The sequence below is a fragment of the Pseudophryne corroboree genome, chromosome 9 (assembly GCF_028390025.1).
Source record: "Pseudophryne corroboree isolate aPseCor3 chromosome 9, aPseCor3.hap2, whole genome shotgun sequence".
Taxonomy (NCBI): domain Eukaryota; kingdom Metazoa; phylum Chordata; class Amphibia; order Anura; family Myobatrachidae; genus Pseudophryne; species Pseudophryne corroboree.
The window spans coordinates 253402915-253420679 of NC_086452.1; the positions used below are offsets into that span (position 1 = coordinate 253402915).

A 17765-nucleotide genomic window follows, 5' to 3' on the forward strand; every position below is an offset into this window, starting at 1 on the left:
GCATGTATTGAAAGCATATCTAAAACCAATTCAAAGATGGCCGCCGCATCTCTATATATCCTGCCCCAACCCACGATCTCCATAGAAGATATAAAGTACCCGCCCAACCGGAAGAAGGGCAGAAGGACTCATACGCCCAACCGGAAGATGGGCGAGGCAGTGACATTACAAGGACATCTTCCAGAAGTCGCGCGGGCTGCGCATGCGCAGTAAGAGTTTATGGACACAGGAAGTGGGGCGGAAATGACGCAAAAAGCGTCCTGAATTGATGTTTATGTTTTTAGACGTTTTTCTTCATATACTGGTCTCGTTTTAGTTAGGTAAAACTATATTTGGGCTCATTATTAGCAGCCCAATCTTCTACCCACATTGATATTAAACTTTGTGGGGGAAAAAACTGAATATGAATACCAACAGGAAGTGATGTCACAGCCACTTATCCTTAATCATAGCTGCTATAAATAAGAGTGTTTGCATACTAGTCCCTCACCCCTTGATGAAGTCTGAAGGACGAAACGTGTTGGGTGTACTTCTACTGACTCTCCATTTCTACAGATAAGCACCACTCTCTTATCTTTAAAATATTTATTATCAGTTTTATACTTTTATTTTTTATTAATTTTTTTGATCCTGGGTTCTAGCTAAAATTATACATTTTTATTCAGTCATTTTTGTATTTTTTATTTTTTAAGCTTTTACCTTCTATATTTTTTATCCCATATCATGTTTTAAATTGTACAAATAAATATTGTGTTATTTTTTATAAACCGTATCCTGCAATATTCTTCATTTTTATATTAATATATTAGACACTGCAAGTCGCAGATACCCCTATCCTCCCCTTTTTTGCAAAAAAAAAAAAAAAAATATATATATATACAGTCTTTTTTTTTTTTACCTTGCTAAGGACTAATGGCAAGTGTGAATGACCCAACTCTTACTAGCTTTGTCTAAACCAGTATTGATCTGAGTCGGGGGAACTCGTCATGAGAGGTATTCAAGTAATTGCAATAAAGACGTTAGTGAAATTGAAGAAGAGACTTACTGTATATACTCTATAGGAACAATCTGCAGAAATATGAATTATGCAGCAGTATTCCTTTGCTTGTTATATCCTTACTTAAACTTGCCATATAACCATAGTTACTGACATTTGCATTACAATTGTTTATTATGATATTATATTATGTTTTGTAGAACCCCCACCTGTAATAAAAGCTTTACATAATCTGACAGTCAATATTGGAAATCAAGCTATACTGACGTGTGATGTCTTGAGCACAGTTCGTTACAATTTTACGTGGCGTAGGAACAACCTTGATTTAATACATGAAAACACTTCTACGATTTACATTCTGAGCAACAATTCTCTGAAGATAACAAGTGTAAAGATCAGTGATGCAGGAGAATATGTATGCTCTGCAGACAATGAAGGTGGAAGAACTGCAGCTTCTGTATTCCTTGCAGTACAAGGTACAAGCTACCATTTATTCATGTATAGATAGCATATTTCACCATCGGGCAAAGGGCCTGATTCATGTTTGTAAGTAAAGCAAAGAAGCAAGCAAGTGGGTAAAACCATGTTGCACTGCAGGTGGGGCAGATGTAATGTGCACAGAGATCTAGATTTGGTGGGTTATATTTTCTCTGTGCAGTGTAAATACTGTCTGCTTTTACATGTAGCCGACAAATGTTAGAAAGCTTAATTTTTTCACTACAATTTAGATATCAGTTTGAACACACCCCACCCAAATATAAATCTCTCTGCACGTTACATCTGACCCACTTGCAGTGCAACATGGTTTTGCCCAGTTGCTTGCTTGTTTGCTTTACTTATAAACATGATTCAGGCCCAAAAAACAGAAATCACCAGTGTCATAGTGGAAATGAAAGGATCTATAAGGCATTGTTTTAATTTACTTGAAAAAGTAAAGGAAAAGTGCATTGTGTAAACAATAGTGAACTGCAGCAACCTGTAGGCCTCTTTGTTTAATAAAATTATTTATTTATTTATTTATTTCTACCAAAGCACTGCTCAGCTTATCACAAGCATTATGGGACATTATGGGACATCTAGACTTTTTACTACACATTACACTTTTTCTGTGTTTTAAGATTTGTTTTATATTGGACAAAGAGCATCTAGGAATGATAATCTTTGTAAAGTGCTACTGAATGGGGCAAAATGTTACCCATTAAGCATACTCAGTAGGGCAAGAGACTATAAACGTCACTCAGTCCATTTGCACCACCTCCACTTTATTATATAATTACGAGAATCATGCTTGGCAGGGGCGGCCGCATTTATATTTTTTTAATGGGTGTGGTCTCACAAGAAAGGGGTGTAGCCACACAATTGTACCCTTAAAGGTACAGGGAGACAATAGGTAACTGGGGAGGCAGGGATGACAGGTAGATAGTGTGTGACTTGGAAAGCAGGGGTGATAGGTAGATAGTGGGTGACAGGGTAGGCAGGAGTGACGGGGATAGTGGGTGACTGAGGCAGTGGAGACAGGGAGATAGTAGGTGACTGAGGCAAGAGTGACAGGGAGATGGGTGACTAATGAGGCAGGGGTGGCGGGGAGATAGTGGGTGACTGGTGAGGCAGGGGTGCCAGGGAGATAGATGGTGACTAGCGGTGAAGCACAGCGCCCAGCAGAGCTCCCATGTTCCCGGCTGTGTATCCCCCCCATCCTCCTGCCCAGCTCTGTCCAATCTTTGTCCGACTCCCTCTGTCAGACAGCTCCGATTCCCGACGAATGAATGCAGCGTCCTAATCAGTCTTGCGCTCTACTTAACCGCGTAATCTGCCTTATGAATGATAGAACCAGCTTGGAAAATCGGAACCTTGTTTTTGTAAGTCTCTGCAAAACCAGTGTGCATACTTACACTCACACAGCCTCACATCACACATCTCCTCTTGGTGCCATGTACATAACTTTATACTATGGCAAATATCTAGGCACACTTGCCCAAATGTAGGTCAACAAGTCCTCTAAAGAGGTTCAGTATATTGAGAAATAAAAGTTAGAAGACTTCAGAATGTCTGCAAGACAAAGAGAAATGTTTCTGCAGCACTTGAGATTTACATTTTGAAAATGAGTAAAGAATATTTGTATTTTCAACATTTTCAACATTTGTTTTCTCATAGATCCACCAAACGTTGTTGTAGATCCCAGAAATACCACTTTTACTAAAGGATCCAGGATTAAATTGAAGTGCTCTGCAACAGGTTATCCCCAACCTCAGTTACTTTGGATGCACAATGACATGTTTGTCAGATTCTCCAACAGGTGTGGTACTGTAATGGCTTCATGGACTTTCCTCGGTATAATCAGATGACTGATATTGGCTACATAAATAGAAATGTAAAATGTATATTTTTGGTTCTTATAATTATATACAGTAAAATGAGGTCTCATATTTTGCTTTTTGTACTATGCATAATGTCAGTAATTATTTTCTGGCACATTTATTTTTCCCGAACATTTGAATTTTCTTTATAAAATTAAATAATTTCTGTGTTGCTCAGCATTCTTGTAAAAAGTATATTAGCTAAATATAGCCTTGTGCTACCGAGATAAACTTGCTGGTTTTTAACACACGGGATTCACCGTTCAGAATTCCAAATACATAAACTGATACAAAATGACAAATTGTTTAAAAATTAGCGCTGCTTAAAAGTATTAAAACTCAATGAAAAAGACTTGGAAATTAAAAACTTCATCCAGATCAGCGGTCAGGTGGTCCCACGTAGATGGAAAGACACTCACACTCACATTAAAATGCTATCTCGCTTTCCCATAAAGGTATCTTTTTACCAGTGGAGACCAGGTGATCGCTCGTCAGGAAAGGTAAACCTTAGGAGTGACACTTACATTAATGTTCTGTCACGAATGCACCAAAAGGTATCTTTCTAATCCCCAAATGCTGCAGACAGGAGGCAGGCAGACCGGCGGACTTTAAAAACACACAACGGTTTATTCATCCAACATAATAAGCATAGATGCTGCAACAGACGTCCTGCAGTGGGTAGATGGTCCGTCACAACGATAACTTCAACGCGTTTCAGGGATTCCCTCCCCCTTTTCAGCATTCTTGTGTTTGGCAGAATGAATAACAGGATTTATACATTGCTATTATATAAAACCACCAATGTATATATATATATATATATATATATATATTGTGGAACAGCGTACAGGTGCGCTTCACGGTGTTTTGCAGATAGTAATTTCCAGGAGTATGCTCCAACCGTTTTAACAGCACTAAGTCTTTGTTTCAGACTGCAGCTACCTCTTAGAGAATCCCGGAATCCCACGGGATGATATGTCTAGAAACAGAAATTAGAGGAGCGCCTCATAGTGCATTATCATTTATTCACACAATATATATTAAAAAACAGCAATTGTCACAATTATGTTTGGCTTAATACCTCATAATTCTTCTGAGTGGGCTTATATACCACTTGATTTATTAGAAATTATCCACAGATATCGCCTCTACCAACCGCCGTTCAGCGTCAGACCCCTGGTACTCGTGCTGCCCGCCTCACGTTAACGATCCTCAGCACGCCGGGAAACCGCTGCTGTCTGCACGGGGAGGAGGACGATTCAGGATACTAGAATTACGTCACCAGGCCACGCACCAACGCGTTTCGTCATAAGACTTCGTCAGAGGGTTGGCCTTGGTGACGAGAACTACTACTTTATATCGGCAGCCGCCAATCAGTGCACTCCAAACATCAGGTGCACCTGTGCACTTGAAAATACAGTTTAAAACTTGCTTCTTTAACAATATATAAAAAAAACATATAAAAGACGTACATACACACATATAATATACAAGGAAACAGACAGAATATATTTACCACAGGTCACATAACCAAACTCATCTATATAGGTTTATATACTATAAATGATTAGGCTTAGATAATTAAGCTATGACAGTCGTCAGGTGTTTTAGACACACACTGGTGCAAACTGCTAACGAAGTTATAGCAGAGATAGATATGTATCATTAAGTAATTCAAACAGATTTTTTTATATTTACCCACTGCCCTAGCTACTAGCAAAGCCTGAGATGTCAGTCAGAGGAAAGTTGCAATTATTTCACAGCTACTTCGTAATGTATCTTTTCTAGACACATATGGTAACATTAATTTACAGCACTGGTACAATCATTCTCTGAGGCTACAGTTTTACGCTCTAATACTGGAGAGAGAGAAAGAGAGATATCTATTTACTTTGACTGTTGTATAAACATCCTATGAATCTAATAATAAAAGACTCTTAAAGGGGAAGTTTCTTTTTTGATTTACCAAACATGAAAACCTAGGTTTCCCCCTCATTAGTATCTAGTATTTCTTTTTTTTGCAGGGTCCTAGTGCTCTTCTAAAACAATTATTACTAATTTTGCTCCGCTGATCACACGGTGCAGATTGGCTTGTTTTTCATAACACTTAGAGCTGAAAAACCAAAAGGGAATTAAAAATTAGAATTTTGGAGCATACAAGAAATATAAAAAATGGGATAAATAATCATAGCGTATCACGACACTTTAAACATTTCCATAACAGTGATCCGAGTGTAATGAGGTTTAAAGGTATTGAAAATGTGAGATTAGTCCTCAGAGGAGGAGATAGAGATAAAAAATTAACAAAGAGAGAAATTTATTGGATCATCTCTTTGGATACACTGGTTCCTAATGGTTTAAACGAAAACTATGAGATAACTTCATTTATCTCAGATGGTTAATTATGGCTAATAAAACTAAAAATAGAAATATTGGATATAAAATAGTTGTTCTTTAGATAGTGGATTTAAAAATATCCCACTCTGTTAAAAAAGAAAAGATTGGATTATATGTGTCTAAAAATTACAATATAAAAATACATAAGCTTTATATACGGATTTGTATACTATAAAAGTGCATGATGTTTATAATTTCATTGAAATAGAATGGAATATTTTGAGCCTTTTATAAGCATAATTGATTTTCTCCCTTAAAAGTTTTTTATTAGTAGAGACCGACAAATGTACTAGTAAAAATGAACTAATTAGATATCTCTTGTTTTGCTAGCATTGGAGCATAAAATGGTGATCGCAGAGAGTAACTGTAGTGGCATTGTAAATTGTATGCTGCTATATGCGTGTAAAAAGATACACTAAGAAGTGGTTGGGAAATGATTTTAATGTTTATATGATAGATGTCTTAGGATTTACTAGTATTTAAGATAATGGGTAAATACATTATAAGCTTAATTAAAACTAAATACGAGTGATGATTTGTACAGCTCTAAGTGTTATGAAAAACAAGCCAATCTGCACCGTGTGATCAGCGGAGCAAAATTAGTAATAATTGTTTTAGAAGAGCACTAGGACCCTGCAAAAAAAAAGAAATACTAGATACTAATGAGGGGGAAACCTAGGTTTTCATGTTTGGTAAATCAAAAAAGAAACTTCCCCTTTAAGAGTCTTTTATTATTATATTCATAGGATGTTTAATACAACAGTCAAAGTAAATAGATATCTCTCTTTCTCTCTCTCCAGTATTAGAGCGTAAAACTGTAGCCTCAGAGAATGATTGTACCAGTGCTGTAAATTAATGTTACCATACAGTATGTGTCTAGAAAAGATACATTACGAAGTAGCTGTGAAATAATTGCAACTTTCCTCTGACTGACATCTTAGGCTTTGCTAGTAGCTAGGGAGCGGGTAAATATAAAAAATCTGTTTGAATTACTTAATGATACATATCTATCTCTGCTATAACTTCGTTAGCAGTTTGCACCTGTGTGTGTCTAAAACACCTGAAGACTGTCATAGCTTAATTATCTAAGCCTAATCATTTATAGTATATAAACCTATATAGATAAGTTTGGTTATGTGACCTGTGGTAAATATATTCTGTATGTTTCCTTGTATATTATATCTGTGTATGTATGTCTTTTATATGTTTTTTTTTATATATTGTTAAAGAAGCAAGTTTTAAACTGTATTTTCAAGTGCACAGGTGCACCTAATGTTTGGAGTGCACTGATTGGCGGCTGCCGATATAAAGTAGTAGTTCTTGTCACCAAGGCCAACCCTCTGACGAAGTCTTATGACGAAACGCGTTGGTGCGTGGCCTGGTGACGTAATTCTAGTATCCTGAATCGTCCTCCTCCCCGTGCAGACAGCAGCGGTGTCCCGGCGTGCTGAGGATCGTTAACGTGAGGCGGGCAGCACGAGTACCAGGGGTCTGACGCTGAACTACGGTTGGTAGAGGCGATATCTGTGGATAATTTCTAATAAATCAAGTGGTATATAAGCCCACTCAGAAGAATTATGAGGTATTAAGCCAAACATTATTGTGACAATTGCTGTTTTTTAATATATATTGTGTGAATAAACGATAATGCACTATGAGGTGCTCCTCCAATTTCTGTTTCTAGATAGATATATATATATATATATATATATATATATATATATATATATATATATAAAAATCTATTTTTTCGTTACTTACAGAACTTGTTTATGGGGCTTCTCTACTCAAATTAATAGCATTCACATTAGCAATGTTATACTGGTTTTTGATTAACATGAGCAAAATGATTTTTTTTTTTATACTAACAGACAAATGTACAGTATGGTCAGATGAATAAGTAACTATTGTTTGTATTCTATCCGTGACAGATATTTCCAGCTGCTTTATCTTGCTTACAGTACAAATGCAATTTTAGTTGACTGCTATACCCATACTTTTATGCAGGTATATATTAACAGAAGACGGTAGCTTTATTATTAAAAATGCACTGGACAAAGACTCAGGAATTTACACATGCCTGGCAACTAACGCTGCTGGAACAGATAGTCAGGCATCAATACTTGTATATATTGGTAAGTTAATGTATAAGGGACTAGTGTATGTATCACTTAGAACTGTGCCACTTATAAAGACAAACTTAATACCTAATGCTACCATTAGGCCCAATTTAGAGGATAATGGGGTTATTAAATATGATTTAATATTTCTTTTTAAACACAAATAATTTCTGTGGCTTCAAAGTTGCAATAACATATGTAGTGATATTTATGAGGATAACACTACCAGCAGGTCCGCTCTAGGTAACTAAAATAAGAATCAGTTATCAGAGGAGAGGGGCAAAGTGGGTATAATTGCACTTATATTTTTAAAGATTATGATTGGCACACTGATAGAAGAGTAGTACAGACTGTACTTCCATCAGTGAGTAGACTCTGTCTGTATTACCCCTGTGACTGTTAAATTGATGTCACTGGCATATATGACTTTATTGGGCATATTCAATTATTCCCACACTTTTTATATATGTGGATATATGTTATATTTTAGATGCTTTTTTTTTGACTAATTGTGCCTTCCCTCGTTGCTTAGGTAGTTTACTGATACATATTGATTTGACTTACAGAATCTCTTTGAAGGGTGCTATCACTGAACTTAGAAAAGTTGAGAGGTGAGCCAGTGGAGTCAGCTGCTCTATATAATTGTATAGTATGCAAATTATAAATGTTACATCAATGCTGATTGGTTGCCATGGGCAACTTCTCCACTGGCTCACTTCTCCACTTTTATCACTGCTTAGTACATGTCCCCCTCAGTCACATGTAGTAAAATAGAAAAGAAGAAGGCACATAAGTTTGTAATGCGCTCTACACTGGGGACCACTGAGTTAATTTTATTAGGGACCAGAGTTTAGTTGAATAATATAGTGCACTTTCTATGCTTCATTGTTTTCTAAAAAATATTTTGCTTATTTTATTTTTTGTCATATATTTTATTACTAAAATGTGAAGTTTTAAGACACTACACATTTGAAAGTCACTTGCGTTCTTCTTTTCTATTCTACTAAGTACCACTATATAGAAATGATTATATACTACTGAAAGACACAACTGGACAACTCATCAACGGTTCCCCTATCTATTGGGGGGAGAGTCATCAAAACCTGGAAAGAGATAATGTGGAGAAAGATAAAGTACCAGCCAATTAGCTCCTAACTGCCATGCTACAGGCTGCGTTTGAAAAATAACAGGAGCTGATTGGCTGGTACTTTATCTCTCTTCACGTTATCTCTTTGCAAGTTTATTAAACATCCTCCTTTTTTCTAATGCCCTGAAGCTATACCATGGTTTCATCCTACAGCTCAAAATGCTGCCATCCCTGTCATTCATTTTGCTCCTATGAGTGAAAAAGTCAAACAGTTGCATAATTATTAGAGATGAGCGCCTGAAATTTTTCGGGTTTTGTGTTTTGGTTTTGGGTTCGGTTCCGCGGCCGTGTTTTGGGTTCGAACGCGTTTTGGCAAAACCTCACCGAATTTTTTTTGTCGGATTCGGGTGTGTTTTGGATTCGGGTGTTTTTTTCAAAAAACACTAAAAAACAGCTTAAATCATAGAATTTGGGGGTCATTTTGATCCCAAAGTATTATTAACCTCAAAAACCATAATTTACACTCATTTTCAGTCTATTCTGAATACCTCACACCTCACAATATTATTTTTAGTCCTAAAATTTGCACCGAGGTCGCTGTGTGAGTAAGATAAGCGACCCTAGTGGCCGACACAAACACCGGGCCCATCTAGGAGTGGCACTGCAGTGTCACGCAGGATGTCCCTTCCAAAAAACCCTCCCCAAACAGCACATGACGCAAAGAAAAAAAGAGGCGCAATGAGGTAGCTGTGTGAGTAAGATTAGCGACCCTAGTGGCCGACACAAACACCGGGCCCATCTAGGAGTGGCACTGCAGTGTCACGCAGGATGGCCCTTCCAAAAAACCCTCCCCAAACAGCACATGACGCAAAGAAAAAAAGAGGCGCAATGAGGTAGCTGTGTGAGTAAGATTAGCGACCCTAGTGGCCGACACAAACACCGGGCCCATCTAGGAGTGGCACTGCAGTGTCACGCAGGATGTCCCTTCCAAAAAACCCTCCCCAATCAGCACATGATGCAAAGAAAAAGAAAAGAAAAAAGAGGTGCAAGATGGAATTGTCCTTGGGCCCTCCCACCCACCCTTATGTTGTATAAACAAAACAGGACATGCACACTTTAACCAACCCATCATTTCAGTGACAGGGTCTGCCACACGACTGTGACTGATATGACGGGTTGGTTTGGACCCCCTCCAAAAAAGAAGCAATTAATCTCTCCTTGCACAAACTGGCTCTACAGAGGCAAGATGTCCACCTCATCTTCACCCTCCGATATATCACCGTGTACATCCCCCTCCTCACAGATTATCAATTCGTCCCCACTGGAATCCACCATCTCAGCTCCCTGTGTACTTTGTGGAGGCAATTGCTGCTGGTCAATGTCTCCGCGGAGGAATTGATTATAATTCATTTTAATGAACATCATCTTCTCCACATTTTCTGGATGTAACCTCGTACGCCGATTGCTGACAAGGTGAGCGGCGGCACTAAACACTCTTTCGGAGTACACACTTGTGGGAGGGCAACTTAGGTAGAATAAAGCCAGTTTGTGCAAGGGCCTCCAAATTGCCTCTTTTTCCTGCCAGTATAAGTACGGACTGTGTGACGTGCCTACTTGGATGCGGTCACTCATATAATCCTCCACCATTCTATCAATGTTGAGAGAATCATATGCAGTGACAGTAGACGACATGTCCGTAATCGTTGTCAGGTCCTTCAGTCCGGACCAGATGTCAGCATCAGCAGTCGCTCCAGACTGCCCTGCATCACCGCCAGCGGGTGGGCTCGGAATTCTGAGCCTTTTCCTCGCACCCCCAGTTGCGGGAGAATGTGAAGGAGGAGATGTTGACAGGTCGCGTTCCGCTTGACTTGACAATTTTGTCACCAGCAGGTCTTTCAACCCCAGCAGACCTGTGTCTGCCGGAAAGAGAGATCCAAGGTAGGCTTTAAATCTAGGATCGAGCACGGTGGCCAAAATGTAGTGCTCTGATTTCAACAGATTGACCACCCGTGAATCCTTGTTAAGCGAATTAAGGGCTGCATCCACAAGTCCCACATGCCTAGCGGAATCGCTCCCTTTTAGCTCCTTCTTCAATGCCTCCAGCTTCTTCTGCAAAAGCCTGATGAGGGGAATGACCTGACTCAGGCTGGCAGTGTCTGAACTGACTTCACGTGTGGCAAGTTCAAAGGGCATCAGAACCTTGCACAACGTTGAAATCATTCTCCACTGCACTTGAGACAGGTGCATTCCACCTCCTATATCGTGCTCAATTGTATAGGCTTGAATGGCCTTTTGCTGCTCCTCCAACCTCTGAAGCATATAGAGGGTTGAATTCCACCTCGTTACCACTTCTTGCTTCAGATGATGGCAGGGCAGGTTCAGTAGTTTTTGGTGGTGCTCCAGTCTTCTGTACGTGGTGCCTGTACGCCGAAAGTGTCCCGCAATTTTTCTGGCCACCGACAGCATCTCTTGCACGCCCCTATCGTTTTTTCAAAAATTCTGCACCACCAAATTCAAGGTATGTGCAAAACATGGGACGTGCTGGAATTTGCCCATATTTAATGCACACACAATATTGCTGGCGTTGTCCGATGCCACAAATCCACAGGAGAGTCCAATTGGGGTAAGCCATTCCGCGATGATCTTCCTCAGTTGCCGTAAGAGGTTTTCAGCTGTGTGCGTATTCTGGAAAGCGGTGATACAAAGCGTAGCCTGCCTAGGAAAGAGTTGGCGTTTGCGAGATGCTGCTACTGGTGCCGCCGCTGCTGTTCTTGCGGCGGGAGTCCATACATCTACCCAGTGGGCTGTCACAGTCATATAGTCCTGACCCTGCCCTGCTCCACTTGTCCACATGTCCGTGGTTAAGTGGACATTGGGTACAACTGCATTTTTTAGGACACTGGTGAGTCTTTTTCTGACGTCCGTGTACATTCTCGGTATCGCCTGCCTAGAGAAGTGGAACCTAGATGGTATTTGGTAACGGGGGCACACTGCCTCAATAAATTGTCTAGTTCCCTGTGAACTAACGGCGGATACCGGACGCACGTCTAACACCAACATAGTTGTCAAGGACTCAGTTATCCGCTTTGCAGTAGGATGACTGCTGTGATATTTCATCTTCCTCGCAAAGGACTGTTGAACAGTCAATTGCTTACTGGAAGTAGTACAAGTGGGCTTACGACTTCCCCTCTGGGATGACCATCGACTCCCAGCGGCAACAACAGCAGCGCCAGCAGCAGTAGGCGTTACACGCAAGGATGCATTGGAGGAATCCCAGGCAGGAGAGGACAGTGTCACGCAGGATGTCCCTTCCAAAAAACCCTCCCCAATCAGCACATGATGCAAAGAAAAAGAAAAGAAAAAAGAGGTGCAAGATGGAATTGTCCTTGGGCCCTCCCACCCACCCTTATGTTGTATAAACAAAACAGGACATGCACACTTTAACCAACCCATCATTTCAGTGACAGGGTCTGCCACACGACTGTGACTGATATGACGGGTTGGTTTGGACCCCCTCCAAAAAAGAAGCAATTAATCTCTCCTTGCACAAACTGGCTCTACAGAGGCAAGATGTCCACCTCATCTTCACCCTCCGATATATCACCGTGTACATCCCCCTCCTCACAGATTATCAATTCGTCCCCACTGGAATCCACCATCTCAGCTCCCTGTGTACTTTGTGGAGGCAATTGCTGCTGGTCAATGTCTCCGCGGAGGAATTGATTATAATTCATTTTAATGAACATCATCTTCTCCACATTTTCTGGATGTAACCTCGTACGCCGATTGCTGACAAGGTGAGCGGCGGCACTAAACACTCTTTCGGAGTACACACTTGTGGGAGGGCAACTTAGGTAGAATAAAGCCAGTTTGTGCAAGGGCCTCCAAATTGCCTCTTTTTCCTGCCAGTATAAGTACGGACTGTGTGACGTGCCTACTTGGATGCGGTCACTCATATAATCCTCCACCATTCTATCAATGTTGAGAGAATCATATGCAGTGACAGTAGACGACATGTCCGTAATCGTTGTCAGGTCCTTCAGTCCGGACCAGATGTCAGCATCAGCAGTCGCTCCAGACTGCCCTGCATCACCGCCAGCGGGTGGGCTCGGAATTCTGAGCCTTTTCCTCGCACCCCCAGTTGCGGGAGAATGTGAAGGAGGAGATGTTGACAGGTCGCGTTCCGCTTGACTTGACAATTTTGTCACCAGCAGGTCTTTCAACCCCAGCAGACCTGTGTCTGCCGGAAAGAGAGATCCAAGGTAGGCTTTAAATCTAGGATCGAGCACGGTGGCCAAAATGTAGTGCTCTGATTTCAACAGATTGACCACCCGTGAATCCTTGTTAAGCGAATTAAGGGCTGCATCCACAAGTCCCACATGCCTAGCGGAATCGCTCCCTTTTAGCTCCTTCTTCAATGCCTCCAGCTTCTTCTGCAAAAGCCTGATGAGGGGAATGACCTGACTCAGGCTGGCAGTGTCTGAACTGACTTCACGTGTGGCAAGTTCAAAGGGCATCAGAACCTTGCACAACGTTGAAATCATTCTCCACTGCACTTGAGACAGGTGCATTCCACCTCCTATATCGTGCTCAATTGTATAGGCTTGAATGGCCTTTTGCTGCTCCTCCAACCTCTGAAGCATATAGAGGGTTGAATTCCACCTCGTTACCACTTCTTGCTTCAGATGATGGCAGGGCAGGTTCAGTAGTTTTTGGTGGTGCTCCAGTCTTCTGTACGTGGTGCCTGTACGCCGAAAGTGTCCCGCAATTTTTCTGGCCACCGACAGCATCTCTTGCACGCCCCTATCGTTTTTTCAAAAATTCTGCACCACCAAATTCAAGGTATGTGCAAAACATGGGACGTGCTGGAATTTGCCCATATTTAATGCACACACAATATTGCTGGCGTTGTCCGATGCCACAAATCCACAGGAGAGTCCAATTGGGGTAAGCCATTCCGCGATGATCTTCCTCAGTTGCCGTAAGAGGTTTTCAGCTGTGTGCGTATTCTGGAAAGCGGTGATACAAAGCGTAGCCTGCCTAGGAAAGAGTTGGCGTTTGCGAGATGCTGCTACTGGTGCCGCCGCTGCTGTTCTTGCGGCGGGAGTCCATACATCTACCCAGTGGGCTGTCACAGTCATATAGTCCTGACCCTGCCCTGCTCCACTTGTCCACATGTCCGTGGTTAAGTGGACATTGGGTACAACTGCATTTTTTAGGACACTGGTGAGTCTTTTTCTGACGTCCGTGTACATTCTCGGTATCGCCTGCCTAGAGAAGTGGAACCTAGATGGTATTTGGTAACGGGGGCACACTGCCTCAATAAATTGTCTAGTTCCCTGTGAACTAACGGCGGATACCGGACGCACGTCTAACACCAACATAGTTGTCAAGGACTCAGTTATCCGCTTTGCAGTAGGATGACTGCTGTGATATTTCATCTTCCTCGCAAAGGACTGTTGAACAGTCAATTGCTTACTGGAAGTAGTACAAGTGGGCTTACGACTTCCCCTCTGGGATGACCATCGACTCCCAGCGGCAACAACAGCAGCGCCAGCAGCAGTAGGCGTTACACGCAAGGATGCATTGGAGGAATCCCAGGCAGGAGAGGACAGTGTCACGCAGGATGTCCCTTCCAAAAAACCCTCCCCAATCAGCACATGATGCAAAGAAAAAGAAAAGAAAAAAGAGGTGCAAGATGGAATTGTCCTTGGGCCCTCCCACCCACCCTTATGTTGTATAAACAAAACAGGACATGCACACTTTAACCAACCCATCATTTCAGTGACAGGGTCTGCCACACGACTGTGACTGATATGACGGGTTGGTTTGGACCCCCTCCAAAAAAGAAGCAATTAATCTCTCCTTGCACAAACTGGCTCTACAGAGGCAAGATGTCCACCTCATCTTCACCCTCCGATATATCACCGTGTACATCCCCCTCCTCACAGATTATCAATTCGTCCCCACTGGAATCCACCATCTCAGCTCCCTGTGTACTTTGTGGAGGCAATTGCTGCTGGTCAATGTCTCCGCGGAGGAATTGATTATAATTCATTTTAATGAACATCATCTTCTCCACATTTTCTGGATGTAACCTCGTACGCCGATTGCTGACAAGGTGAGCGGCGGCACTAAACACTCTTTCGGAGTACACACTTGTGGGAGGGCAACTTAGGTAGAATAAAGCCAGTTTGTGCAAGGGCCTCCAAATTGCCTCTTTTTCCTGCCAGTATAAGTACGGACTGTGTGACGTGCCTACTTGGATGCGGTCACTCATATAATCCTCCACCATTCTATCAATGTTGAGAGAATCATATGCAGTGACAGTAGACGACATGTCCGTAATCGTTGTCAGGTCCTTCAGTCCGGACCAGATGTCAGCATCAGCAGTCGCTCCAGACTGCCCTGCATCACCGCCAGCGGGTGGGCTCGGAATTCTGAGCCTTTTCCTCGCACCCCCAGTTGCGGGAGAATGTGAAGGAGGAGATGTTGACAGGTCGCGTTCCGCTTGACTTGACAATTTTGTCACCAGCAGGTCTTTCAACCCCAGCAGACCTGTGTCTGCCGGAAAGAGAGATCCAAGGTAGGCTTTAAATCTAGGATCGAGCACGGTGGCCAAAATGTAGTGCTCTGATTTCAACAGATTGACCACCCGTGAATCCTTGTTAAGCGAATTAAGGGCTGCATCCACAAGTCCCACATGCCTAGCGGAATCGCTCCCTTTTAGCTCCTTCTTCAATGCCTCCAGCTTCTTCTGCAAAAGCCTGATGAGGGGAATGACCTGACTCAGGCTGGCAGTGTCTGAACTGACTTCACGTGTGGCAAGTTCAAAGGGCATCAGAACCTTGCACAACGTTGAAATCATTCTCCACTGCACTTGAGACAGGTGCATTCCACCTCCTATATCGTGCTCAATTGTATAGGCTTGAATGGCCTTTTGCTGCTCCTCCAACCTCTGAAGCATATAGAGGGTTGAATTCCACCTCGTTACCACTTCTTGCTTCAGATGATGGCAGGGCAGGTTCAGTAGTTTTTGGTGGTGCTCCAGTCTTCTGTACGTGGTGCCTGTACGCCGAAAGTGTCCCGCAATTTTTCTGGCCACCGACAGCATCTCTTGCACGCCCCTATCGTTTTTTCAAAAATTCTGCACCACCAAATTCAAGGTATGTGCAAAACATGGGACGTGCTGGAATTTGCCCATATTTAATGCACACACAATATTGCTGGCGTTGTCCGATGCCACAAATCCACAGGAGAGTCCAATTGGGGTAAGCCATTCCGCGATGATCTTCCTCAGTTGCCGTAAGAGGTTTTCAGCTGTGTGCGTATTCTGGAAAGCGGTGATACAAAGCGTAGCCTGCCTAGGAAAGAGTTGGCGTTTGCGAGATGCTGCTACTGGTGCCGCCGCTGCTGTTCTTGCGGCGGGAGTCCATACATCTACCCAGTGGGCTGTCACAGTCATATAGTCCTGACCCTGCCCTGCTCCACTTGTCCACATGTCCGTGGTTAAGTGGACATTGGGTACAACTGCATTTTTTAGGACACTGGTGAGTCTTTTTCTGACGTCCGTGTACATTCTCGGTATCGCCTGCCTAGAGAAGTGGAACCTAGATGGTATTTGGTAACGGGGGCACACTGCCTCAATAAATTGTCTAGTTCCCTGTGAACTAACGGCGGATACCGGACGCACGTCTAACACCAACATAGTTGTCAAGGACTCAGTTATCCGCTTTACAGTAGGATGACTGCTGTGATATTTCATCTTCCTCGCAAAGGACTGTTGAACAGTCAATTGCTTACTGGAAGTAGTACAAGTGGGCTTACGACTTCCCCTCTGGGATGACCATCGACTCCCAGCGGCAACAACAGCAGCGCCAGCAGCAGTAGGCGTTACACGCAAGGATGCATTGGAGGAATCCCAGGCAGGAGAGGACTCGTCAGAATTGCCAGTGACATGGCCTGCAGGACTATTGGCATTCCTGGGGAAGGAGGAAATTGACACTGAGGGAGTTGGTGGGGTGGTTTGCGTGAGCTTGGTTACAAGAGGAAGGGATTTACTGGTCAGTGGACTGCTTCCGCTGTCACCCAAAGTTTTTGAACTTGTCACTGACTTATTATGAATGCGCTGCAGGTGACGTATAAGGGAGGATGTTCCGAGGTGGTTAACGTCCTTACCCCTACTTATTACAGCTTGACAAAGGGAACACACGGCTTGACACCTGTTGTCCGCATTTCTGGTGAAATACCTCCACACCGAAGAGCTGATTTTTTTGGTATTTTCACCTGGCATGTCAACGGCCATATTCCTCCCACGGACAACAGGTGTCTCCCCGGGTGCCTGACTTAAACAAACCACCTCACCATCAGAATCCTCCTGGTCAATTTCCTCCCCAGCGCCAGCAACACCCATATCCTCCTCATCCTGGTGTACTTCAACACTGACATCTTCAATCTGACTATCAGGAACTGGACTGCGGGTGCTCCTTCCAGCACTTGCAAGGGGCGTGCAAATGGTGGAAGGCGCATGCTCTTCACGTCCAGTGTTGGGAAGGTCAGGCATCGCAACCGACACAATTGGACTCTCCTTGTGGATTTGGGATTTCGAAGAATGCACAGTTCTTTGCTGTGCTGCTTTTGCCAGCTTGAGTCTTTTCATTTTTCTAGCGAGAGGCTGAGTGCTTCCATCCTCATGTGAAGCTGAACCACTAGCCATGAACATAGGCCAGGGCCTCAGCCGTTCCTTGCCACTCCGTGTGGTAAATGGCATATTGGCAAGTTTACCCTTTCCTCCGACAATTTTATTT

General features: G+C 42.7%; 1 protein-coding gene across 3 annotated transcripts in view; it reads left to right on the plus strand.

Moving 5' to 3' along the window:
• The window catches only part of HMCN1 (hemicentin 1), a 1072092-nt gene that overhangs the window by 182547 nt on the left and 871780 nt on the right, over positions 1–17765 (plus strand). For all 3 annotated transcript variants that reach the window (XM_063940215.1, XM_063940214.1, XM_063940213.1), the window contains 3 exons: positions 1198–1473; positions 3152–3293; positions 7759–7886. In XM_063940215.1, the coding sequence (XP_063796285.1) occupies positions 1198–1473; positions 3152–3293; positions 7759–7886 (546 nt within the window). The remainder of the gene's footprint in view (positions 1–1197; positions 1474–3151; positions 3294–7758; positions 7887–17765) is intronic.